The sequence below is a fragment of the Pungitius pungitius genome, chromosome 16 (genome assembly GCF_949316345.1).
Source record: "Pungitius pungitius chromosome 16, fPunPun2.1, whole genome shotgun sequence".
Classification (NCBI taxonomy): domain Eukaryota; kingdom Metazoa; phylum Chordata; class Actinopteri; order Perciformes; family Gasterosteidae; genus Pungitius; species Pungitius pungitius.
Window position 1 is genome coordinate 3,937,665 of NC_084915.1, and position 27,453 is coordinate 3,965,117.

Genomic DNA, 27,453 nt, shown 5'->3' on the forward strand with positions numbered 1-27,453 from the left:
ATCAAAAAATTCATGCAAATAATGAAATGAATTAATTCAGCGACCGCCGTATAATGGTAACCTGGGGAAAAGCCACAGCGAGGCGATTCGCCGTGGGATATCACCTTGATAGACGTCTTAGGGCGCTGATGTCCCCCAAGCTGCGCATGTTTGCACACGTTGCTTTGTTTATGTATTGGCACACTCGAGCCGTGATGTGTAACCTTGATTCTGAAGCAAGGAGTGAAGGAGCAGATGGTGAGAAAGGATGGTTAAACATTAGTTTGTACAGGAAGAGCTAAGAGGCCTTGAGACCGTCAGTGTGCTTAATCAAGATGACTCATACAAAGATTCGATTTTTTGTTATTTAACATATCTTTAGCATTATGGTATTAATTTATCAAGTAAATGATTTGCATGTTTTATGGTCATTTTTAAGTTATCAGAAATTAAATGATGAATTATAATCAGAAAGGCATGCCAATTTATTGTTTTATATTTAATTTAAGTATTTAATATAAGTATTGCTGACTCTATTTATGTTCATGTTTTATTTGAAAAATACCCAAAGACAATTTGTTCCCTATTAAAGGGAAAAAGAAATAGCTAAATCGCATTTTAAATTGTTTTATCAAATGTAGGATTCATCCAGATTATTAAATCAAATATAAAATATAATATAAATTTATAAATATATTGGTACTCTACTGATTTGATTGATTTCAAAATGATTATTTCCTTCAATAAAAACAAAGCCATTTACAGTGACATTTCTGCAAATGCTAATTATTGTAATAATAACTAAAGAATCTAAATGCACGATGTAAAATAATTAAAAAATATATTTCGTTCAAGATTCATTTACACGTTTCATCTGAATGGCTTAAATTAATTTCACTGCACATGCAAACTCCTGTTCTTGAAAACATTAAAGAAAACGGAAACATGTTCTTACATACATTAATTGTGAGGAAACATTTTTTTGAAAATGCTTCCATAACCCTTTAGTTCCACTTGCCGAATGTAGAGAGAAGTATAAAATCTCTTATTAAAAATACTTGTATGGACAAAGAAATTAAACTGGTAACTGAGCGAATAAAAGGCCCTTTGCATAATCCGAGTTAATTCACAATGCAGAATAGAGAGTGAGCCCTCCCGGAAACAAGTAAAATGTTTATTTTGCATGTTCGCTGCCTTTGCTCCTTATATGTAATATCACAAGTCTAGTTTAGTTTTCACACATCTTTGCATCTGACTTACTGAGAGTAAATGTGCAGATTTTAAACAACCTAATGAATCAAATTAAAAACATAATTTTCAAGTAGGAAGACAGTAAGAAGAAGCCTTTTTGTGCATGTGGCTGGTTGGACGAGCAGTGATGAACCTCAAATAGATTTTTCTCTTGCATACAGTAAATAGTCATGTTGTTGCTGAGGGCCTGAGTTGATGCTGTGAGCTCAGCCTGATTGGCTGGAGGTTGCTATGACTCGTTGTGTGCTTGGCCAATACGCTTTGCGCGGATTCCGCTCTTCTCCCTTTTTTTTTTTTTAACCCCCACCCTAAATAAATTGCCTGGAGTAATTGAACAAAAAAATTAAAGAAAGGGAGAAAGCCTTTCATCTAATTGAGAAGCTTATATTAGTTGTGGTGGAAGATAAGCCTCTTCTATTTCAGCAGCTACTATGTTAAACAGCTTCTTCTATTTATTTTTATTCTTTTACATTCACTTGGTTTTTTATAATCTAACAAGGTATAAAGTCATACATGTAGTTAGTTAACCTGCTCCCGCTTGTGTGTGTGCGCATGTGTGTGTGAGTGTGTGTTTTATCTTTGTGTGTCTCAGGCATGCTTTGAAAGGCTGCTGTACCTGCACACATGCACAGCACTCCAAAATGGAGACCAGATCATGTGACCTTGTGCATTAATTTAGACACACAGAGGTGGGGGGGAAAGACATTGCTTTCTCCAGTTAGTCAGCTGCATTTACTGATTTGGCACCCTCCTATTTTTAGGGGTACAAATGTACTATAAGCTTGCTATCAAATGTCCTGGGAATTGAAATAGCCTTTCAAACATTCACATTTTTTATATATAAGCATATATACTGTACATGTATACACAAATGCAGTGGTGGCTGGTGGATTTTTTGATTGGTAGGGCCAGCCTAAACATCCCAGTATAATTCAATGCAAAAAAGGGTATCAAACAGGCATTGTTACTTTGTAGTTAAATATTTAACATTCATTCCAACAGTATAACGTAAGAAGGACATCTTATTCCAACAAAAGGATAAATATATTTATATAAAATCTATTCGAACTATGTATATGACTAACACCCGATCAGTCTGTTGGGGAAAGATCAACTCAAAAGCCCCAAAACTTCACACAATGAACTATTTTGGATAAAATGTTCCACGTCCTGGTTGTGTGTCCTTACCGGTGTCCTGTGTGCGTCGCAGCTGGGTAGCGATGTTTCACACGGCGACGCAATGCGCACGGTGCGCAAATGTACAACGTTAGCACGTCGCTAACTAGCTAGCTAAACATCCTGGTGTAGAAGTCTCCACAGAAGCGTCATATGTGCGGCTTCCCTTTCACGCCGGTCCGTGTTGTGATTGTGAGGTCAGGCTGATCTGAGTCCAGATGTTTTACCTCTAGTTTATCTGGCAAAGTTATTCTTTCGCACTGAGTTTGGGTCTTCCTGGAAGGACACTGCTGATGGTTTCTTCTTGTTATGTTGTTACAAACGTCGGAGAATTGCCTTGATGAGAGCGCAATGTAGGGCGGCGAAGGGCAAGCCCAAATCTCAATGTATTTAGAATGCTGAAATTATAATGTCACTCATTAACTCTATCAGTGATTGGCTAAATGCTTCTTAGACCCACCGCTTTTGGACCCGGCCCGAGCCCAGCTGAGACAGGCAGACAAGCGGAGAGGAGGAAGGGCAAGAAAAGCATATATTTTGCACAGATATCTTATTTTACAAATTTTAATGATATTATCCATGTTCAAAAAATATTGACTATTTGTCAAATTTATTTTAAATATAAAAATGTATTGATTTTTTTCTCCGTCGCTCATGGTTGGTGCCCCACCCCATTGCCTTCTATGGACCAGCTGGCACTGTACAAACATTTTAAACTCTTTTTGATAAAGAAGTTAGATATTAAAGTGTGTAAAATGATACAAGTCATTGTTGTCGGCTTGCAGGTGCAACCCCCCCCCCCCCTCCCTCCGTCCCTAAGTATGTCTTGTCTCAATAAATTTTTCCCAACATATGTTCTAATTGACGTTGTGGATAAACCTCTGCTTGGACTTATCATGCCATCTGATTCTTGGGGTGTAGACGTTGTCCCTGATTATGTCTTCTAGTGCCTTGATCCTTTTAGCTCCCCCAAAACCAGGATTACATTTCCTCAGTGTAATCCCAGTTGGGCAGCAAGGGGGTCACACTGCTGCAATGCGATGCTGTGGGACTACTGAACGGGAGGGGGGCGTGGGGGGAGGCACTGACAATTTGTCTCTTTCCTGAATAAGAGTGAGGAAGAAGGGAGACCAGTAAAAGGTTTTCTGTATCTGCTGCTGCTGCTGCTCTGGCTCACTGCATCTTTCAGTCGGAGGCAGCCATTTTGTGTCTGTCAGTCTGTGTTGCTAGAACAGTGCTGGCTCACCTCCGTTAACACTGGAAAAGAGGAGCTGATGAAAACATGGCACCATTGCCATTTATTAGTTAATTACATTTTTTTAGCGATGACTGAGGAGCTTTAGAAGAGTGTATTATAAATGTGGCGCAGTCCCTTTAGAAGGCCAACTGTGTCATGAAAGGACTAAAAAGTCTTGTTATATTAGCTGTTTGTAAAGGAAAAGCATCAGATACATTCAAACAGTTCTGCTGTCTAAAATGAGCATAAAATATAATAAAGAATAGCATCCAGTGTCCTGTCAAAGGTCAGCTGTAATTTATTTCATGTTGTAGTGTTATGTCTGTATTTTGGGCTAGAGAGGGAGAGTCCTCCCCCCCTTTCAAACACACACACACACCTATCCTCTTCAGTAGCAGGTGCACCGCTCATCGGCAGCAATCATTCTCCTGAAGCTCAAATAGTTCCTCCTCTGTGTGGAAATAGCAGCGCTGTGGTGAGCATTTGCAAGGTCTGATCAAACAGGGCGAGTGTGTACGCACCATTCAAAGAGGTCCTCTAATGGTCGGCTTTTTCCCAGACTTGTTTGCTCTGTGTTTTGTGGCTTTGGCGTCTAGCAGATGGTCCCGCGAGATTATACCTTCGAATGAAAAGGGGTGCAGGGTGGAGGCTGGAAGGGTGGGCAAAGGTTTATTACGAGTCATGATGTGACCGAGCCGAGGACAGAACTACTGTTTATTTGTTGACAGTATATTTAGTAATTTACAGGAAGTTTGTTATAGTTATAGTTCATAGCTTCTATGGGGCTCATTTAGTTGTTGCAAAGCTCTTAAGGAAGTTACAGAGAAATGATTTTATTGTCATTAGCGTGTGCATGGTAGCATCATCAGATTACATTTCCAACAAACATGACGTGAAAAAATATTGCTATAAATTTCACAGCTTATGTGTCCATATTAAACATTTTATCTAATCAGTTTGATATTTGCATTTACTTTATACTCAAACATAAAGGGGTCATTGACATGGTGGGGGACCGCAGATAGATATACAATGACTGGTCCCTCTAGTGTTATTACACACGCCGTATGTCCAGACATGATGTCCTAATCCCTGACACCCCCCGCCCTCATGTCCATACACGCCCACCCAACATATGGAGATGGAAGGAATTAGCGAGGCGGACGAAAATAAATGAGTTAAAGCGGCCAGCAGCTTAAATCCCACATATTTGTTCCTGGCCGTCCTCCATGAGATGCGCTCATGGAGGACGGCCTTTTCTTCCTTTAGTTAGCACTTGTTGTTGTTCAACAAGATAAGAACAACAACAACAACAACCAAACACATGCTCACACTTCAGTTCCCAAGTACTTTATATGCATATATGTCAGTAAATATGGATGAGAAGTGAGGTACATTGCTCTTTAAGAAACTCATGTGCTGTAGCACACCTCTAACAAAACCAGAGCCTTCCCTGACGCGCTCCTCGCGTGACCCTGACCAGCACCCCCTCCACCCCACCAACATACAGCCCGGATCTCTCGTCAAATAGGATTAGGCGGGCTACCTGCCATTCAATGGCTTGGACAAGACTTCTTATTCCCTGCCTTCAGATGCCTGCCAGGAACAACAGAATGCGCAGCAACCTACATTAAACAATGGCACCACATGCTGGCTTTCTGCGTCTTAGTTATTGTCTTCCCCGTGCCCATTTCCATGGCTAATGTGTAGGTTACCGGGTCAATTGCGCGCCTAATCGGGACCTCATGAGCGGCCTCTGCTCAAAGCAACTCCCGCTCTCCTCTCAGCAAGCGCACGTGTCGCAGGTTCCCTTCGCTGCCCCCCCCCAACCAACATTGCCCAAGGTTCGAGGGTTCGTCTATGTGTTTACTAAGACGGGGCCCTGATTGGTACTAGAGAGAGCAGCTGCGTCCACGTCCTCCAAAGTAGATGTGACGTGTCTCGAGCAGCCTCCCATGCTCTACCCCTCGAGGCAGGGACACCAATTCAGCGGCGTAAGAGGCTTTGTAGCCAAATCCCCAGTTGATCTTCATAAAGTTTGTGTCTTACAATTAAGTACAGATGGTTTGCAACTGGTTGTAAGGCTAGTAAATAACTTTGGCCTCTATTTTCGCCGGGGATTTGGTGGGGTAATCCCTCTCTCTGACAGTTTACCAGAGTCAAATCAGTCTGGGCTTTGCTTTCCTTCCTCCTCTTCTTCAACCTTTTTCTTTTTCTTTATCTCTCTCCTGTCCATCCCCTTATTCCAACAAAAGCCCCTTATCCTCATTTCAATATACAATCATTTAGTGGGAGCACATGTCATGAATGTGTCTAAGAACAGGGACGTGTGGGATATAAGAATCTCACTCAATCCCCCCTAAAACCCCTTTCAATCTGAAAAGCCTAAAGCATAGGTCGGAATCAGTGTTTACGCGACTCTAGACAGGAATCCAAGGACAGCATGGACCTCGGCAAGATTAGCAACTGTTATGGAAGATGCTACTGGTAACCCAATAAGGTCAGCAAACAAAGAGTAGGCTGTATGTTCACACAAATGAATTACTTTTTCTCTTTTTTAATCACACCATTTTTTATTTGCGACATTTGTTTCACAAAGACAATTTTTTCAACAGTTTATCCCAAAGAAGCCAAAAGTGACCACAAATCTAAAATTCACCCCCCTAGCCAACGCTTAGGATAACAAATGGTCATCTGGTCAGAAACCAAGCAGGGTTGGTCTACTGCATATTAAAATATTGCATTGCCTGTCATGAGCACTGATATCAAATGAAATGTACACAAATATCTCCATAGTGCTTGTTATGCATTTACGTGGAGGACCCCAGTTTACCAGATTGCTCTCATGGGACGGCTCATGAGCACGCGTCCTGAGAGAGCTCTGATCCTCGGGTGGTAAAAGAAGCAAGGGCTTCCTCAGAAACAGCTTGACCCTCGCTGCTCTTTTTCCCCCCCGTCCTGCCATTCCTATTATTCAAATATATTTACATCATTATTTATCTGCTGTTAGCGGAAGAAGGCGCCCCGGTAACACCTCATCTGCATTAAACAGTAGCTAACTTCCCCAGTAGCGCCTCGGGATACGAACAGATGGAAGTGTTTAGCAACCTTACCCACCTACCCCTCCCACCTCAAAAATACACGTAGCGGAACCCTCGCTTCTTCTCCCCCACCTCTCCTTTGCCCCTTTTTTCTCCCTGTACGCCCCTACCACTTGTCACCCCCCCCGCCAAATGTTCAGTTAACCTGTCAGTTCTCATCACCCATATTTAAGATGCCATATGCCTCGCTCTGACTTCCAAACCTCTTCCCCCCCAATCCCCCGTCTGCTTCAAGGCGACATGAAAGTCCCTCCTTGAAGGACGTCTCCCTCGCGCCCTTTGATTTGGAAATGCCTGGCTGAGATCACAGTGTTCACTGCCGTGTCGCTTGTCTTGTGTAATAAAATCAGTCATTTAGCGCCACGCAGTGCAGTAAAGGAGCAGATTTGCGGCGGCGGCATCCGCAAGACTTTTGATAATCTACCTGAGAAACACGAACAAATAACTTCTGATGCATCGTCCTTTGTGAAGGGGCCTCGTCAGCTGGTTGAGGGAGGAATTTAAACATTCGGCTTATTGTTGAAACCGCATGCATGCACAGAAGCTTGTCTCGTGTTACAACATCTAATAACTGTCTCCTCTGGCAGTCCTGTCCAGTGAGTTCCAGGCCATTTGCCCTTGCCCAGAGGGCAGCTCCCAGAAGGCCTTGGCCACAGTGACAGTTTGTTGTTGTTTATAAGGTCATCCCCACCATAGGAGGCAGCATATTCATTACATCCATCCCATGGCTCTGTTTGTCTCTGGCAGTCTGTTACTCGGTTGGATCCTGTCATAAGGTCAGAGGCTACTTGCTATCATCCTCCTTTTGTCTTCAGAACTGGCCAGCAAAGTCGTAACGCTTCTGGAAGGAGTTAAAAAGAAAGGTTAAGTGCCCTTATCTAAGCAAAAATGGAAAATTGACATAACAGATGGGGCAAAATTTGTAATAATCCAATTGTCCCGCATGCGGATGTAGCAAGATGAAGGCGGAAATGAGAGCCAATTATTAATTGCCTGCAACAATGATAGAAAATGAATCAGCTAATTGTCAATTAATTAAATGCTAACACTAGGAAGGTCAGGGCAGCTCCTTACCTAAAAGCACTTAATGTATGCTGCTATCAGAACCCACTGATGATCTAGGTACCAGCTCCTTTTATTTGTCATTGCATAACACAGCGTCGTAATGCAAACTGCTAATGTTGTCATACCTCAATGCCACTCCGAACAACAGTCACATGACTCATTTGTGAAGTGTTCCCCAACATCAGACACTTCTTCATTCAATACATTGAGGAAGTCTAATGTAGATTGCTAAAGCTTTTTCTCTGGCTCACTTAAGGCATAGTAGTAGAAGAAAGTTATTGCCAAAGCTACACATACCCAAACGGGAAAAGTGTCTGCATTCTAGGGCAGCGGTCCACAACCTTTTTTGTCTTACGGGCCCATTTCATGTTGGACAATATTTTGCAGACTGGTCCTCAGGGTGTGGCGGATAAACTCGACAACATAACTATCAGATGGGGAGGGGCAAAATAAACGCTTTAGTGCTCTTAGGAAATGTATCAAGAGGGACAAGCCCATGTATTTGGGAGGGAATGCAGCCATTTTTCAAAATACAATATTTTTCAGAAAAAAAGAATTAAAAGAACCAAACTTTTTTCTCTATGTCTTTGTCAAAAAACCACAAACATCTTCAATTCAAATCTTCGTTATGTTTCCAACTTCACGTATGGAGTTGTGTGACTTAATGTATCACATTCACTGTCAGCATAGTTAGTAGCACAAGTACATACTATTCAGCAATATTCTTGTATTGTGTTAGAGTATTCGCTTTATTTGGAAGATATTTTTTGTCTTTCAAAAGCAGCCTTGGCTTCCTTAAATTTATTTATCCAGAGAAAAATATCAAATATTTGATATTTCCCTCCTCCGAAATCTAATCATTGGCTGCTTTTCCTTGTCCTAACAAAGCTAACTGAATACCTTTGGATTTTGGGGCATTGGTTGGGAAAAACAATGAATTTTTAGAGTAGACAATTACTCGAGGAAGTAATCAGCAAATGTGAAAACATATCTCAGTTTCAAAAATTGACAAGTGAGTCATAATGTACGAGGTTTAATGTGAAGTTTGTTTTATAATTTTAAAACTTAAAACCAGCAGTTGATGTGATTCATTCAGTGACAAACTTTCATCCGAGAATCGGCTGCAATGGACTGAAGCGTGTACATTGTTCTGAAAGGGAAGCACAGAGAGAGACACACACAGAGGAAAGTGTCTGGGGGTGGGAGCAGCGAGCTAAGTGAGGTTGTTAGGAGGAAGCGATGACAGTCCAATCCAGTGCAGCGACCAAAAGACAGCTCTCTTTTGTTTCTGCCTCCCTTTCTTCTGCCAGGGTTTTAAAAAAAAGAGGGTGAATCTCTCTGTGCACAGTAACCCACTGACACCTCCCTCTGATCTGCCTCCTGCACTCTACCTCCTCCACCCCAGGCACCCCCTCCCTCTACTACATCCCTTCACCAGCCCTCTCCTCTGCCTTTACCCCTCAACCCCCCATCCTCCATGTTAATGCCATTGCAAGAGTCACTCTCCTGGTTGCCACAGTAACCAGTTCACCTCTCTCCCCTGTCCTTGTCTTTCTCCCTTTCACAATTCACCTAAACAGGAGAATCTGTCTTAGTCTGTCAAAGGCACAGCGAAGGGAAATTTTTGTGTAGGGGGCTGCTGTTGCACAATTGCCTCCTTTCAATCCTTATCTATGCCTCACATTGCAAAGCAGACAAGGAGTAGGGGGTGGGGGTAACAAACCATTAGGAATAAAAGAGGAGAAATAAAAAGAGAATTATGAATAACAATAACCCTGAGACCAAAATGTGTACAAACCAGACGGTCCCAGAATGACAAGCTTTTTTTTTCTCTCTCACATTCATGGCAGCAGTAGCAAGCGTGCTAACCAGCATCCTCCACCTGATTCAGCCATATTCCCCCATCCCCCATTTCTCCATCAGGCCCACCCCTCACCTCCTGCACCCCCCTCCTCTGCCTGGCTGTCTGACTGGTACTCAGGTGATGTTGGTGTTGGACAGTCTGCCCGTTCACTGTTATCCTTTTTTCAAGTCATTCAGCACATCTCATTCTCTCCCGATCTGTGTCTGTCTATCCGTCTATTTGTCTCTGTCTGTTTGTCTGTCGGTCTTTCTGTCTCTACCTATCTGTCCGTCTGACTGTTCCTCTGTCTGTTTCCGTCTATCTGTCCATCTCCTCGTCTATCTGACTGTCCCTCTGTCTGTCACTGTCTTTTTTTCTGTATGTCGGTCCGTCTTTTCGCAAGCGGTACTCTGTCTCCAAATGCGCCCAATGCCCAATTACACTCTCATTACCTCCTAATTATCCTGGACACAACAGCAACTGGTAGCACAATCACAAAGAGAGCAGAATGTAAATCAGATACATTCGTGCTGACATTATTCGTGGGACTTATCCCCCCCATTTTCCCTCCTCCACTGGGTAGTGGCATGTTAAATATTCCCCCGATGATGGTGGTAATTTAGAGCAATATGGTAATATGGATGCTGATGGCTATTTCTCCTCTCACCAGACGCTGTTTGAGTCCTTTCACGAGCTGTTGTCGGCTAAATTACATTAAAGGTTTAATTAGCTATTTTAGATCACAGTTGATGAATTCTGAAAAAAAAGCACAGTGATCACTGATCATCACTTTTCAGAGCATGGTCATAAATTAGACCATCATTGGCACATGCTGTCTCAGTCATATACACTAAATAAGACTAGCAGGGAGCACTTCATCAACAGATAGATGTTACTTTTTTTTCTTTTTATTCTTTTTTTAATGTTACGTTTGAATATGAGGTAAATCAGGCAACTAATATTCACTTATGCTAAATTTAAGATGAATTTTAATGCACATAGTGAAAGTAGTCAAATAAACACCTAATTTGTATTTTAGATGTTTTCTTTATAGTAGTCTGAGAACTGAACACTGTATTATTGAAGTGGGCCTTGAAAGACACCTTTTCATGATCTGCTAAGTTTAAAGATTTCTACACCGATAACTGTATTTAATCTAAATCGTCAAAATAAATAACAATAAACCAAAGGGCACACAGCTCAGATAAAACATATACCTTAATGATGTGGCTTTTCGTACCTTGAGGTTTATTCAGTTGCTTGTGTCTAATCCCACCTTGGCCTCCCTAAATGATGCCTGTTAGATTAAACAACCCACCAGCATGGACTGCTTCACTTGTCTGCCAGTCAGGACGTATACCTGAGTTGCTTTTCATCTCAGATGACATATATTTGTTGTGTTGAATGGTCTTCAACTCTGCAGACTCCATTTAGTCTCCAGAGGGGAACGCTGTTATCTGACGAACCTGAGCAGGACGTCCCCTGTCCGTGTGTTCTCAGACTGATACAATTAAGGTAAAAGTACACAGCAATATTTAAAAATCATGATCCATTTAGTGTCACGGGTGCTCCACCTGCCCATGAGTCCATCTCTTTGGCTGCCTCAGGGTGTGATCCTGTTCATTTTGAGTGTGGCAAAGAATAGGACCACATTTTTTAACCTAATCAAGTAGTTTTGTTGCCTTTGTTTTCCTGTGAAGTTCACAAAAAAACCTACTAGATTGATTGGCCCAGAGCGTTTGTTTATTACTTTGGTTTGTGATAATATACCAATGATACGCCCCTCTTCCTTAGCATGTATTTCGCATTTAGTAATTTGCATGCAATTAAATGTTAGCATTCTAAGGGGGTGAACGTAGATGGTAAACATGGTACCTTGTTAGCGTCAGTGTGTAAGCATTATCATTATGAGGGCACTTACATTGTGTTTAGCTCAAAGCACCGCTGTAAGGGCTGCTTGCCAGGCTGTAGGATCTTGTTGTTTTCTTAGTGTGATTACATTGTCGTAAGAATTGTAGAGAATAACCATATGGTTAACATTAAAAACATTGGTTGAAGTGAAATTCTTTAAAACAACTATCATTGTATCCATCTATCCGTCCCATGCGGGCCTGCGTCTGATATGCAAGGGCTCCGTCAGCAGGCAGGCTTGTTTAACGAGGGCAGGGGGACAGCGTGGCACTAATTGCTGTGTGTGATTTATACCAGGCTGGGAGCAGGCAGAAACACAAGCAGACGAAGGCACTCTGAGAGCAGCTGCTTTGCCCAATATTTACTTAACCCTCCGCTGGCAGGCCTGGCATCGGTGCCAGTGACGATGGGTCTGTGGGGAGTCATTTTGCTGCTTAGTGTTATCTGTAGCAGCAGGGCTGGGGCCGTGTTTGGAGACGCGCTCAGAGAGGGGAGTGTGTGCTTTATGGGAAGTAGATTGTAGCAATTAGATGGAAGAGTGTGATTGGTCTCCTGACAGTTTGGCCGTCCAGGAGGAATTGTTGCTAGCTGATGTAATCACGTCCTACTTTATATATACATATGGGAGGATTTAAATATGTTTATAAAATATGACAGAAATTTTAAAAAGCATTTTGGCCCGAGTTTTCTTTTGCTGCACGGATGAACAGAGAAGTCCTTCATGTAAATTAGAAGCCCATTGATCGCAGGCCTATATTGAGCAGCATGATTTGTACAGCGCTCGCTCCTCTGTCATGTGTTAGCAGTGATAGACACTTCCATCCCACGCCTGTCTGGCCGTCTCATCTGGAGTGATAGTCTAAGACGTCGTCGGGTTCGCAACCGCAACTCAATTAGTCACACCTCAAATAAATTAGCGGTGAGAGGCGTGAATGTGTTCTGCTGTAATAGATCAGCTCAAGATCTTAAATGGTATCCTAATATTCGCACCCTGCGTGAGCTCCATGATCCTTTTGCAAATGTGGAGAAACAAACAAATACTGGATCATGCTTGTTCCACGAACAGACGCATGCAAGACTGTGACGACACGAGGGAAACAGAGGGCTACAAAATAAAGGAGGGGGAGGTAGATTCCGTCTCCACAGTAACATTGATTGATATTCTTCAGGTGCAGCAGCTGTCAAGCTGTCTGACCACTGCAAGCTAATGCTCTGCGGGAAGGGAGCGACGGGTGGGGGAAGGAAGAGGAGGAGGACAAGGATGGAAGGGAAACACCATGGAAAAAAATAGGGGGGATGAAAATCTAGGACACAGAGTGGACAGTGACGGAGTCAGAGATGGGAAGGAGAGGGAGATGAAATTGAAAAGCCATGTCATGATATTTTTGTATTGTGATGTTGAGCCAGTAACGAAAAGGTGGAGGCCCATGTGAGAATTAGACTACATGGCGGTGGAGGCGTCCTGGAAACGAGGGGCGTGTCTCTTTATTCTCTCCTCGGGAGATGTAAAAGGTGATAAATGGAGTCAGGTTGTCAAAAGACTTCTCTCAATGTCACTGATGTTAGTCACCTCTAGCCATTCTCTCTGAATGTAGCTAGATTAATGTAGTCATTCTATTCCTTATCTTCTTGCACAATGTCCATCTGGTTGCATAAAGCCCTTTGACCTCAATTTACTGTTTTGACAGGACTAACTTACTGTGGTGGCGGTCGAAAAAAGCCCTTCAGAGAAAGGTGTGTGTGTACTTACAGGCACCTTGCAACCTTCCCCAATCTCTCATGGAGAACAGATTTTTATTATCAAATTTTCAACTGGATTTGTTATGCGTTGTCTGCCAAGAATTGTTTATCAATTTTTCCTCTGCAATCATAATTACTCCGACATGTATATGTAATTGATGTTCCAGAGGGTCCTCATAAATAGTGTCTGTTTTGCAGCCACAGGTTGTCATCTTCATTAATCAGAAACATGTTGAAGCAAGTAAAGCTGGCAGCAGTTTGTATGAACAAGAGGGGCAAGCTTGATAATGAGTTGTTTTTGAGATGCTTCAATATCTCTCATCCCCGTATTGCTCTCTTCATTCTTCCCTCAGTAATTGTAAAACATATACATAAGACAACTGCAAGGGAAATAGTGCACATTTACACTCTTTATGGCAGCTTTGCGTTTTTTAGTGGCTTGTTGAAAGCCAACAGAAATTGTGTTGAGTGTGTGTGAGTCAGTCACAGGGTTTGAATTTGTCATTATTTACCACTTGTGGCATGTTTATTTTTAATCATGTGTTGTAAATAACATTATTTACGAGACACTCATACTTTTTTTTCATAGTTTTTACATGTTCCGCTACCTTACCTCTTATACTATAACTACTGTGCTGCATTTATCCTTCAGCTTCAGTCACTTTGCAAATTAAGAGGTAATCAGCTTGTAAAATCCAAAGCTTTGTCTGCAGTGAATTTAATCAGCCAACAGTATATAAAACAGCTAGAGTTAGCTTCACCTCATTCAGTTACATTAACTGCTGATTTCATGTTAATCTAACAGTCGTAATGATAACACTAGATTTATTGGACCATTTTGGCATTTGTGGTGAGTACTTTCACAAGGACACATCTGATTCTATAGTAAGCCATAATCTTGTCTCCCATTAGTTCCTTTATTTTTTTTCCTGAACCACTCTTAGCAAAAGGGATGTCTTTCACACCGTGCTGTTGTACTATAAATTACCTGGCAGCGGTCAGGTAATCCTGCAACTGCAATACATCGGTCAGCTGACTGGTACCTCGATTTAAAAAGAACTCCAACTGTTACTGAAGAAAGCCACCCAAACCGCCCTAAGCAAATAAGATGATGAAGAGGTTGCCATCTCAAGTGTCAAGATTGACTAATGTTACTCGCAAAAGTCCCAAATCTAGAACATCATTTTTCAATAGGAACCAGTATTGCCGTGCTGGATAGTGGAGCCTGTAGTTTTATCTCAGCCATGCTCAAAATGTCAGCGAGACTAAATTTGGGTATGAAATTAGGCATGAAAAATATTTATACAATTTCTTTGTAAATAGACAAAGGCTATTTAGACACCCTAAATAATTCAAACTGTGTGCTGCTTTCTCTCACACATCCATATGGTATTGTATCCACAGGTGGGTGATTTCACACTTCTCTTTGAATCAGCAATTGTATGCTTTTCATTTCGGCACAAGGTGGTGATTTTAATCCGGAATCTATTCTCATTAAATACTGCAAATCTATGCACTCGTTACTTCATCATTTAAACAACATGTAAATGCCCTAGTGGTTCACTGCTTTGACTCAAGGTAACATTTTTTTTTTAAATTACATATAGTCTAGGAAATTATACAATAGTTTGCTAAAAATGTGACAGCCTTAAAGTCTATAGTTACATCCCTGACATCACCATAGGGAGTGTGACCATTTAGCCCAAAGGCCTCAAATACCCTTTTTCCAATTGGTCTTTATTTTGGAAAGATAGGGCTCAATGGTCTCTTTGATGTTTTGTGATCTGCCATCTGATAAATAAGTATTATGACAAAAAGATATAAATCATCAGAAAATTCAATCAAATCAATTGTCTTTTAAACAGAATGTGAACAGAAAACAGAGATTCAAGATGTCGTACTGTGGCTGAAAGCACTGGCAGGTTGGAGTTGTGCAAAGCTGCAGTCCATTGGGATTTAAATCAGGGTTATAAAACTCCTTGCATAAGAATACTCCTGCACCAAATGACAATGAGAGGGAGATGTCAATGAAGCACAGTGTTTGCACGCCCACACAGTCTTGAGAAAAAGTCTTATCATGCGATATTAGTGACAATACCTGTCCCCTAAATACCCGGTACCTATATTCATACTCGCGCCACCTCAACCAACTTCATTATTTGTTTTGATAATATACAAAGTTGTACGTGTTTTAATAGATTATCTTTGAATTTGATTTCATGCATCATTTAACTGTCGGTATCCTGTTCACGGAGCTTATGCACAAGTCCTGGTTGTGATTGATGGGTTTGTTTGTAAGCTAGTTCTGGCCTCCTGCTTTACTTGTTCTGTCGCTCCGCAGCATAGTTCAGCACCACGGACAGCTCTGCTCATCAAGTCTATAAGGAGGTCCAGTGAAAGGGGCTTCATCCTTTAGATTTTACATATTTCATATTAGTTGTGGGTTTCTCCTTTTTATATGTGTTTGTGTGTATGTGTGTGTGTTTGTGCAATTTAACTTCAATATTTAGTTTTGTTGCTTTTTAGGTTTTACTTTGTTGCTCAGCTTAATAATCATAAAATCTTACATTTTTGCCACACAAAGAAACATAAATAAAAGTGTAGTGATTATCTGTTATCATTGTTTTTTATTATACATGTTTGTGATATTTAGGACATAAGTTGGTTTTACTACCTTATACCACTAAAAAATTTCATTTCTATGATATTGGGTTTTTTTTCAAAGCATTTTGTATTACGTAATTGTGTTAAGTAGATATTTGATATTTGAGTTATAATCTTTTGTTAATCTATGTTACTCACACATTACACCCTGTGAGTGCTTTCATAACCTTATGGTGTGCCGTTTGTGTTGCACATTCTAAAATCCTGCGCAGTTTTTGGTACATTTAGCATTATGTACCATATTATTATTATTATAATTTAACAACATTGTGTTACTGCCAAAACGTTTCCCTCAAAAGTAAGGGAAATGTACACGGATGATGTGATGTGAGGACGATTTGAGGACATCCAGTTATTACCCACTAACCCCTCCCCGGCTTCCTTAGTAAATAAAACAGGGGTCTTTCTTCACAGTGGGGATCAAAGTACATATTTGTCTGAATCTTTGCCTTGTCTCACCACAACTTCCTCTCGCTCTTCTTCTCCTGCTCCTCTCTGCCGTCATCCTCCTTCCTCTGTTCCCTCCCCTGCCTCAACGTGGCTGCTGAATATTTAATAAGCTGGAATTACTGAGGCCCTCAACCGTAATGACGGGGAAATCAGACAATTAAATCAGAAGGGCTCCAGCTTTAAGTCTCACCTCCCCCAGAGGAGCCAGAGATTATTTAAAGTGGCACACTGTTTGATTATCTAATCCTCCTCTTGCCCCTTCTGCTTTACTCACAGAGCGCCATTGCCCGCTCCACTTGCCAGCACAAATTACCATAAAACACCAATGAGCACTGTATTTAAGTCCTTTTCCTAAATGCGGGAATTCGATGCCATGAAGTTCCCATGGGAATGGCTATTTGGGAGGGAACTCCTTTACACCCAGGTTATCACAATTATGCAAAGCTCTCAAAGGGCTGCTGTGTTGATATCCGTATTTTGCGTGGAAACTGCGTGCCTTTGAATTATTTCATTATTTCATCATTTCTGAACTTGTTTTGCTAATGGGATGCGGTCAACGCCTTTTTTCCCAGGTGGCACAAATATTAGTTCTTTTTTAATGAATAAATCTTGAGCTTTCCACAAGGATAAGTGAAAGGGTGAAGCACTACGCATGTACGGGTATAAATCTACAAAATGGTGAGAACAGACTGTCGGGGGCGCTCTAAGATAACCCTGACCTGCCACGGGGCTCTTTTCACGTAAAAAGCTGCAGGACTGGATACGGGCTTCACCCCCTAATCAAAGGGGGTTTTGTTTGGGCTTTGGCGATAAGGAGAATTGCTGTCAGCTTGACTTATCATCATGACAAAGTGACTGATTGTGATTGAGTAGATATTAATAGCTTCCTTAATGCCTGCCAGTGCTGAACACACACACACACACACATAGATGTTCTCACTGACAGAGGGATGAATATTCATGATTATACAGCTGAGGCTCAACACTGCTTCATTTAGTGTTGGCCAGAGAGAGGCCCAATGATAGCATTGTAACACACACCCATCAGGGGTTTAATAGCTCAACTCCAGTACCGGCTAATTACAGCGCGCATGAAGCCAAACACACACAGACTTCTCATAGAAACGCAGATAGGCACAGGTTTGAAACCTAATATTCCCCTCCTAATTTGCAACTTCTGCAGACAACCATTTGTCCGGTGGAAAGAGAAGTGCTCACACTGCTGCCTCGGATGCTTCTCCTGGAGAATAGAGACATCCTGTCACTCCTGTTGCAAATAAGTCCTGTACAAATACACCCAATTCTTCCAGCGACCACTGTTTAATTCGGTTTGATGAGGTTGTTCCAGTCAGGAGCCATCGCACATGAGGACGACAAGACAACAAGGACTTTGAAGCAAAGTGCTTGACTTGACGAAGCCTGGTGGAGCTGGCTTAGGTTCTAGAAGTGACTCGTCTCATGGGTCTTTTGGCGTCAGTGGAGAACACAGATGAGAAACACAGTTTGTGTAATATGACATCTACGTTGTTCCATTCGTATGAAGAGAACATCTACCATGAATCCTTACTGAATAGTTGGTATCGTTCGGCAGTGATCTGGGATGTCTCGTAGAACACCGCTACGGAGACAGCCAGTATCTCAAATCTCTTCTCCTTTTAACACGACACAGGAATATGGGGCAACGGCGAGGACAAGCGCCTCAGGGTTTGAGCTTTCTGTTGCCTCCCGATTTGAATATCGTATTTGCATCTAGTTCATTCAAGCAGACGATGACATCTTTATCTGTGGTTGACATATGAGGCCGTTAGCCTCAGGCTATCGTGTGTCTAGTTAATGAGCAGAGTGATGCTGCCGCTGATTAGGAGCGGCAATGAAAAATAAATCCTCGGTTTTCTTTTCTGACTCAACTCTGCAGCGAGCAGATAGGGTCCGGACCCTAGATAGGCTGCTTCCAGTTTGTAGTCCAGGTGTGAAGGGAAAGTAGGCCAGCCGCTTGGTTTGTGTGTGTTTTTGTGTTTGTGATTTTGCGTCCTTGCGCTCCGAGTGCCGCCCACACGTGTCTTTTTTAAGAAGGGAGAGCAGAATATATGGCATTTATCGAGGAAAGTATTGGGAAAAACTGAAAATGCAAAGTCCAAAAGTCCAAAAGGCGGGATAATTTACAGGGTTACAGCAGAAAAGGAAGTAAAGTTCACACAGACAAAGTAAAAACAAGATTAAAAGAAGTCAGCAATAACAAAAGAAGAACATTAAAATCAAAATATACACATATACTGTATATGTGAATGACAGTAATATGGAAGTAAATTGGAAAAATATTGGAATTACTTTCAAAATAAATACATTTTTTGGCAATGCTAAAAATGGTCTTAACCCACATATTTATTGCATTTTTCTAAGCATTAAAAGATTTGACTAGAAAGTATACGTGTGTACTTGACTCTCCACCAATAATACTACACTGGGAATATTGCTTTCTAAGCCAATGGAGGCTCTTGCGTTGCCATGCCAACCCTCAGCAGCTGTCAGTTGGCTGCCTGTAAGAATGACAAATGGTTTTTATTAGAAGGGATCTAAATTGGTGGGATCCCCTCTCTCCGTGGAGATGCTTATCCCAACCCAATCTGACCAGAGTCACTGTGCCAATAATGTGAGGAGGGCCTAATTACAGCACGGCTCTCTCCTGGGCTCATCATGTACTTATTACCACTCTCTGCCGCTGGATTCAACAGTTTATGTGGTACATTGGCAGCTGTTACAAAAAAATGTAAACCTTAACAGTCATATCAGTTCTTTATTTTGTAAATCATTGCTCTTCTCTTTATTAACCTAAACCCAAATTCCTAAAAAAATAGGAAAAAAGGAGATGTTTCTTTATTAATTGCCCCTGCACTGTAGAAGAAGCATGCATAATCTTTATTTATTTTACTTGCATCAAGCCGCTTGACTTTCATCGTCCCAAGGTTATGGTGACGCCGTAGCCGCCAGCTGTCTCCAGGGGCCCTCACCACGCACTAATACACTCCAAGACAGTCACACAGCAGGGACACTGCCAGCACAGTGATGAGGAGGCTATTTTTTCTTTTTCTATCTGCATTGTTTAGCTGACTGCATGGGTTTTCTAGACGGTCGGCGACGGTTGATATGTCAGACAACTCTTAGTTCCTCAGCTGGAAATGTTCAAGGTTGTGAGGGAACAGGATTTGTCTCATCTTCAAAGTTTGTCCCCATGTATGCATGCTTTTAGCAGCGTAATGTTGGAATGAGGTACATATGAATCTTGACACACCCAGCGCTGCAGAGATCCACATGTTTGGTTTAAACAAGTTGTCGTCAGTCACCCTAACGACATCTTTACGTTGGGATGTCTGCAGTACTCGCTTTGCAATTTGATGTGAAGAAGACAGCAGACAGTGTGAGACACAGAGACCGAGGCAGTGGGCTCCTGTTGAGATCCATCAGACAGAGCTGACAGGTTTTTTTTGATAATTACTCTGCCCAGCCATGATCTGAATTAGCATATGAAAGTTGCCTTTTCCCTTTTTTTGCCTTCAGTTGGAGCGCATAGCTGCAAGCTAATTTGTAAGTCATTTCAGATGACAGAGAGTGGTTGTATCCCAGTGGTGCTCGTATCTCATCTCTCCCTCCTCCCATCTCATCTTTTCACCACTCGTGGCTCAATTATTAAAATATTGAATAATAGATGACAGGTTAACCGAGGTAACTTTCTCGGCACATTTTTGGGCAGATGGTCTTCGGGTTAAAGAACCGTCTCCCTTAAGTCCTTGTCACTGGATAACCTGTGTGTCAAGCGGCAGCATGGCCACACCGGTGCAAAGTGTAACAATAACACTGTAATACGGACACCATTCAGCCCCTTCTCTCTGTTTCCATTTTGTCTCGGAGGTTTCAGTAGAAAAACTACAGAGCCAGCCCCTATTTGAATAAACAAAGAGTCCACTAGCAGGCTCAGCGTGGCTTATGTGGGGATTAATTGTAGCCATTGAGTGCAGTGGACCAACAGAAAGGGACATGTGTCTGTGGCACAGTGGATGCCAAAGCAGCTGGGCGGGCCTGAGGAAGGGAAGAGGAGAAGACCCACTGTCCAGGGCAGCCACCTGGAATGAAGTGAAGCCATAGTTTTAGACATATACACTAATACCCTTATCCAAGTTAGAGTGTGTGTTACACGTGAGCGTTATTTCATTTTTATTTTACCTTTCAAACCAGAGCCGGTGACTGCTGAACGTTGGAAAGAATAACAGAGGAATATGGTTTGCTAAACTTTGAGTTCATACATAGTAATATACTAACACATAAGAATAACATGCCGTCATGTCAATAAGATAAATGACATGAGGCTCTATGCATTGTTTACTAAAAGTAGAAGGTATAGGTATACCTGTTTAATAGTAAAGGAAACCTTACGTGACTTCTACTGTGATCTGCCGCTATATAGAAAATTTAAGACCTATTTAGTATAATGGTAGGGAAAACCAACCTCTGCAGGTAATGCAGCAGCTTGACTGATGTTCAACCTAAGTTCACCCACACTACTCCGCTCCTCCGCTACCCTCACTGGCTACAAGTAGCTGGCCGGTTGGGTACCATGCGACAGATCTTGGCCCTTTCTCAATATGCGTTCTTGTGTGGACTTTTGTTCTCGTGGACTCGTGAAACGTCATCAGTCTCAGCCCGAGTACTGTTCCAATTCTAAAGTCCGCATCTGGCCGAGAACGGTCATAATACCCGGATGTGACTCGCCCCGCCCATTTTACCGGGCATGCATCGGAGCAGGCTCGTCTGTTCTTGTGAGAGCCAAATATCCATGCATTTCACCTCAGCAACAGGCAACAACGACAGAGGAAAATAAACACAACTTTATGTCGAAGTTTATAAATACTACTTTTTTAAAGTAACGTAATGTAATTTTCTGACTGAATAGTAAAATATTTAAGTCAAAAACTAAAATAAAAACGTATTAGCAAGACCAGCTGACGTGGTGACATCATCAAGTCAGCTGCTGTTCCAATTGCGGAAATGACCGTTCTCCGTTCTCCCGAACCTGCGAGTCAGGACTCCCGAGTCTGTCTCCCGAGTCTATTCTCGCGGGAACGCGAGTCCGTTCTCGCCGTCTTAGGTATTGAGAAACGGCCCTTGTGTTCCTGGGTGACTTCACTTCCTGCCTTGTGCTGTCTTCCCTTGTGATTGTCTGCCGTGCCTGATCGTTTCCACCTGTGTCCAATCACCTGCACCTCCCTTGTATATTTAAGCCCTGTGAGTCTATTGTCTTGTGTGGCGTCATTACATGTCGACCCGTCCATGTGTAAGTCAAGTCTGTGTTTTCAAGTCCAGGTCCTTGTTTGTGTTTCTTGGTTTTTGTTTTTGCCTCCTTCCTGTTTTTTTGGTTGGAGTGATTTTGAGTTCGAGTTCTTTGACTATTAAAGTCCTTTTATTTTGTTCATTAACCCTGCGTCTGAGTCCTCCCTCCTTGCCCTCGCATTCCACCTCGTGACACACAGAGAGCTAAACACTCAACAACACCACAATTGTGTGCTGTCCTTGCTCCTAAATGGTGCAATTTAGAAAGTGTCCAACGTTTGCTAGTTAAAACTTCAATCCCCAGACAGTGACAAACAGCTTTGTTTTTATACTTAATTGGAGTAAATTCATTTTTAAATTGAGATGTACAAGAAATATTTAAATTGCTACTCTGTAAAGGGAATACTGCTTATTTATAAAGCCCCTTATTTTAGGTCTTTGCATTAATAAAAGTTTGCAATACACTACTTTTGAATAATTGATTTTAAGAAAATGTACTTTGGAACATAGGAAATGTATGTTATGTCCAAATATTTATTGCATTCACTTCACCATCACACCGAAAAAGGGACAAATGAGCCTGTCCACTTTGGTGTCATCTCCATCGTGGAGTCATTTGTCCCGTTAATGAATGCTGATTGAAACCTTCCCCACTGAAGACCAAAGCCAGATGTTTGTGGCTTTTTAACCAGTAGAAAATGGACACAAACGCCTGCTCATGAGTCTGGCACGTTAACACAAATACACGCCAATGCACTGTGAGAACAGTGCAGGCTGTGTCTCAGGCGGTGTTAGCATGCAGGAGGTGGCGCAGAAAGGAGCAGGGAAAAGCCTTCGATCGGTATTATTGACCATTTCTGCATGCAGCGGCTTGCTGCAAAGACACGCTCACATGCAATCGTAGAAACACAAACGTGTGTACACAAAGACTAACACCCAGATAAACAAGCCAGTGGGATTTGAATAGCAGTGGCACGAGCATATGCAGAAAGTGGCCTCAGCTTACTGTACAAGGACATGTAAATACAACACAGTTCTGTAAGCCTGTATCTGTATGGAAAGCAATTAATTCTATTTGTTGGGGAGGAAGCAAGAATTGGCTCTGGGAAGAAACAAATCTCATCCAGAACCAGGAATGGAATTAATTACTATAGCTGTGGATGCTTTTCAGATTATAGATTAACACTAACCACCACCACCTTCTTTTCTCATTGCAGTCGTCTTAATACAGATTCTTTTTTTTACTCACATGTAAATACAGTATATGCTGCTTTACACATGCACAGCAGTGATATCAAACTGTAAGGTTTCTTGTTATTATTGGGCACTTTTTGAACATTTAACATTTAAGCATTTTTAGCATTTGAAAACCTTAAACCCTTTAAACAGTTATAATGGTATGCAATGAAACGATAATATCAAACATAGTTCTACCTATAATTCTGTGACTTAACAACCTTGAGTGAGAAATTCACTTTGATTTACATGGTAGAAAAGAGTCAAGCACACACATGTTTAATGTGCATTTAAAACACAGACGTTCTCCCCCCTCCTCCCTGAACCTTTGTCTCGCTGACATCTAGTCAGCTGGAGTGGAAGTTCCACCCATTCATAAGGCCGCCATGTCAACATCTGATCCCAGACAACCTTCAGAGGAGGCCGAGATGAGTGGGTTAGGACACGGCCCGCTTTGCTTTTCCCTTTGATATCTGCTTTCTCTTAATAATTTACCTTTACCTCAAAATGAACATATCTAACCAACAAAATAAAGAATGTAGTAATGTTCTAGCTTGTCTGTGTACATATGATGGTAGGTCACACACTAGAGAACCTCGACCTGAAGCTGAAAAAAAACCCTTCAGGACATCAAATCCATGGTCTCTTATTCCTGTCTAGGTCATCACTTGCTCACAATGTCACCCTTGCAGCCTCTTCTGTCTATTCTCTGCTTTCTCCTGTGTTCTCATTCATTCATTCTCATAGCACCATTACTGGCATCTGTAAACATGTTGGAAGTCATGGTTTTTGTCGTTCGCTTCATCCTCTGTCTCTAACTGTAAGAAGCTCTTCTTTTTTTTGTTGGAAATCTTACCACAACAAATATAAGATCCTTTTGCGTCCGTGTGCAGAACATATTTCTTGTAATAGAAATACAGAGAAAAGAAATACAGAGGTGAACAGTCACCAAATACATTTTTGAACGTGTTCGCAGAAATTCCAATTTTGTCTATTTTCGATATGTTGCAGGTAATGGCTTTAACACCGTAAATAAAAATCCACCTTTTTTGATTGTATGTCCCTCTAGCCTCCCAAAACACACGGTTTGACCATCGATCAAACACAGAGCATCTAATCACAGTTGTAGCTAAATGGCCAATGGGGTTAAAAGGGTAAGGAGATTACAATTGGGGCAAAGATGGATGTAAACTACAGCATCACTAGTTCGAAAAATTAAGTTAAGTCAATTTCTACCATGCACTGTGCAGGGGCCTGTACCAACAGCCTGAATTTGAGTTAAACTGTCATGACAAGACTATATGAGAGCATTTAAACAACCCATAAGGTGTATTATGATACCTCGACCATAATACCCCAGACGTACAGCCACCCAGTTTGATCCCCGTCTCAGATTGGCTTCTCCGTCATCTGTGACATGAAAACCCACAGCAGCCACCGGCTGCAGCGCACATCAGTACTCCTGAACACCGACTACCTCTCTCTTGCTCCATGTGCTCACAAAAATTAGCATAACATTAGCATGATATTAGCACTTCCGACCTGCGCTGCCATGCCTTATCAAAGCACTCTGTGATCCTTGGCTCCCTGCACTATTTGCTGGAGCAGGAGAAAGCAAGAGAGAAGCAGAGAAAAAGAGAGGGACAGAAAGCGAGTTTCCCCTGAGACAGAGAGAGAGAAAGGAGAGAACGATGAGCTACATGATAACGAGCTGTGTTACACACACAACACACAGCCGTCACAGCGCCTCAGATGGCTCTGAGCTAAAATGGCTGCAGCAGATGTTTGGTGACTACATCCAAACGGAGCTCGCACCTCAGTTGACTTGCAAATATTTGCTAAGAGACTTCAAAATTGGATTTTTCTGTATTGTGATTCCAGTGCACGAGAATACAGTGTGACTGTAGAGTCTGATTTGTTGTTAAAAAAACTCCTGTGATGAAATCCAGAGGCAAATGAACATTTTGTTTGTTCCTTTCATGTGTCACACATGGAGCCTTTGCCAGTGGTTCCTTTCCACCAAGTTCAGGATTACTTTTCTTGGTTGTGGGGGTTACGTTACAGGTCAGAACCAGGTGATGTTGTGTCACTGCTTGTTTCACATTGATGTGCATTCTTCAGTGGGACGGAGTACATTTTTTTGTGGAAATTCGGAAGGCTTTCCCAAAATGACCAGGGGCAATTTGCAGGTCGCAGGGAAGTAACATAATTGGTGCTGATTGGCTCAAACAACTTTCAGGGAGCCATCAATTTAAAAGGTTGCTTTGTTTTCATTTTAACCTTAGGAACTGTAATGCATGTGTTTAAAATTGCATGACATATTTTATTTATTTTCTTTTAATATGTTTTATTTATGTATTTACTTGCAGTGTCACGGTTTCTCATCACATCCACGGGAGCCCTGTATATCCTGGATGTGCAAATGGAGGACGGGCTGTATAACTACAGATGTATGACACGCCACCGGTACACCGGAGAGACCCGACAGAGCAATAGTGCCCGCCTTATTGTCTCAGGTAAGAAGAACAGCAATCAATGCAAATGTTGTAGTTGTACATCTGCAACATGACATCCTGCTATGCAGCTAAATCGATCGAATGATCAAGCTCTTTATTGCATTCTCTGCTATTAATGACACAACACAACGTAACAAATGGGTTGTACAAATTCCGTCTTGAAAAGGGGTTTCATTTAGCCTTTAGTTCAGCTGTTGATTTTGGTGGGTTGCAAAGATAGTGCAAAGTGACAAAGGACCATATGGAAATAAATCTGTGCTTGTAAAAAAAAAGGATGTAGATATAGTGAATAGAATGGAGAGTGAAAGGAAAAGCACATGAACTAAAGAGGAGGTGACATGTGATAAAGGTCATCACAACTGTTCCAACCCAGTTTGTGGGGACGGCTTCAGGACAGAAAATCGCCCTCCCTTTTCCACAACCAGTTAAAGGAAAAGATTTCAAGATCAGTTGCCATGTCGCGAGGGGTACTTTTCAACCTGTGAGAATGGGATGTGATCAGAATCATCTCGTATTGAGTTTCAGCCTACCGATAGACCAGTGTAAAAGACCGAAAGAAGCTATTAAACTGCATTACATGAATCATACGATCCAGTGTTATTGGAGCTTTTAATCAGTAATAAAAGTAGGTAATCACCCAGAAACCAGTGTTATGTGGGTAAGTAAAAACACACAAAGACAACAGCCTAGTACATTTGCCAGAGCCGTAACGTGGGAAAAGATTATGAGATTGATGTTGAATTGAATGCAGCTAATGATGGAGGACCAAAACAAATATTTTCCTTCTAATCTCTGTTGAGCGTTGATTACTGGGAGAATATAATATAATAATATGATATGCATTATAACAAAGGTTTGAAAATTGCTTAGAAGTGACACCAAACATAACCAAACTAGATTCTCAACACCCCCCTCGTCCCATGCAGACCCTGCTAACTCAGCGCCACACATCCTGGACAGCTTTGAGCGGCGCGAGGTGATGGCGTCTCATCGAGTGGAGTTGCCCTGCAAGGCCTCCGGTCACCCCGCACCAAAATACCGCTGGCTAAAGGACAACCGGCCGCTGGAGCCCGACACACGCTTCAGACAGAGTGTGACAGGCCTGTTGATTGAGAGAGCGCAGCCCAGCGACACAGGGACATACGTATGTGAGGTGTGGAATGGATACGGCAATGCTGAGGTGATCGGCAGGCTGCTGGTAAAAGGTCAATATCATTTTAGGTTGATCCCTGTCAGTGGCATAATGCTTCAAAACACCTGCAAGCTAGTATGCTAATTCTGCTGCACATAGTATTGGCTATTCCACAAAATAATTAAGCTTTGCCTAAACTACAGAAAACAAGTAATACAAAAAAATGTCTAACCTACAGAGGCCCTGAAGGTCGTGGTGAGCCCTCGGAAGGTGAAGGGCAGCGTGGGGAGCCAGGTTTCGTTGTCGTGCAGTGTGACCGGCTCCGAAGAGTACCAGTTGTCCTGGTACCGCAACGGAGAGCTCATTTACCCCAGCAACAGCGTTCGCATGACGGGCCAAAACAGGGAGAACCTCGTTATGGCGGGAATGGCCAAGAGCGATGGAGGAGCCTATCAGTGTTTTGCCAGACACGGCAAGATGTCCGCCCAGGATTTTGTTCAAGTCATACTGGAAGGTCAGAACTCACAGTGGTCCTACTGGAGATGTGAATGAGTGCAGTAATCACAATTTAATTTATATGCATGGTGTCCCTGTGTGTTAGTGTTCAAATCCAGACAGTGTATGTGGTACCAAGTGCTGCAGTACACTTCAGCTTTATTAGATTTTTCAAAAGAGGCTTGCATACTGTTACACAAGCCGGGTTTCTGCAGTGTCTGCCTCCCCTTACCACACCAATGTAAGGAGACTATTGATAATCAATGAAGCTGTGGAGCCAGAGAAAGGCGGACTATTATTCTGCTTTACACTCCGATTTAGCTTTTTATGCAGCG

General features: G+C 42.1%; 1 protein-coding gene across 2 annotated transcripts in view; it reads left to right on the plus strand.

Moving 5' to 3' along the window:
* LOC119215232 (cell adhesion molecule DSCAM-like) overlaps window positions 1–27,453 on the plus strand; it is a 91,519-nt gene that overhangs the window by 31,502 nt on the left and 32,564 nt on the right. For both annotated transcript variants that reach the window (XM_037467211.2, XM_037467212.2), the window contains exons 4-6: window positions 25,345–25,491; window positions 26,418–26,696; window positions 26,862–27,137. In XM_037467211.2, coding sequence (XP_037323108.2) covers window positions 25,345–25,491; window positions 26,418–26,696; window positions 26,862–27,137 — 702 coding nt within the window. The remainder of the gene's footprint in view (window positions 1–25,344; window positions 25,492–26,417; window positions 26,697–26,861; window positions 27,138–27,453) is intronic.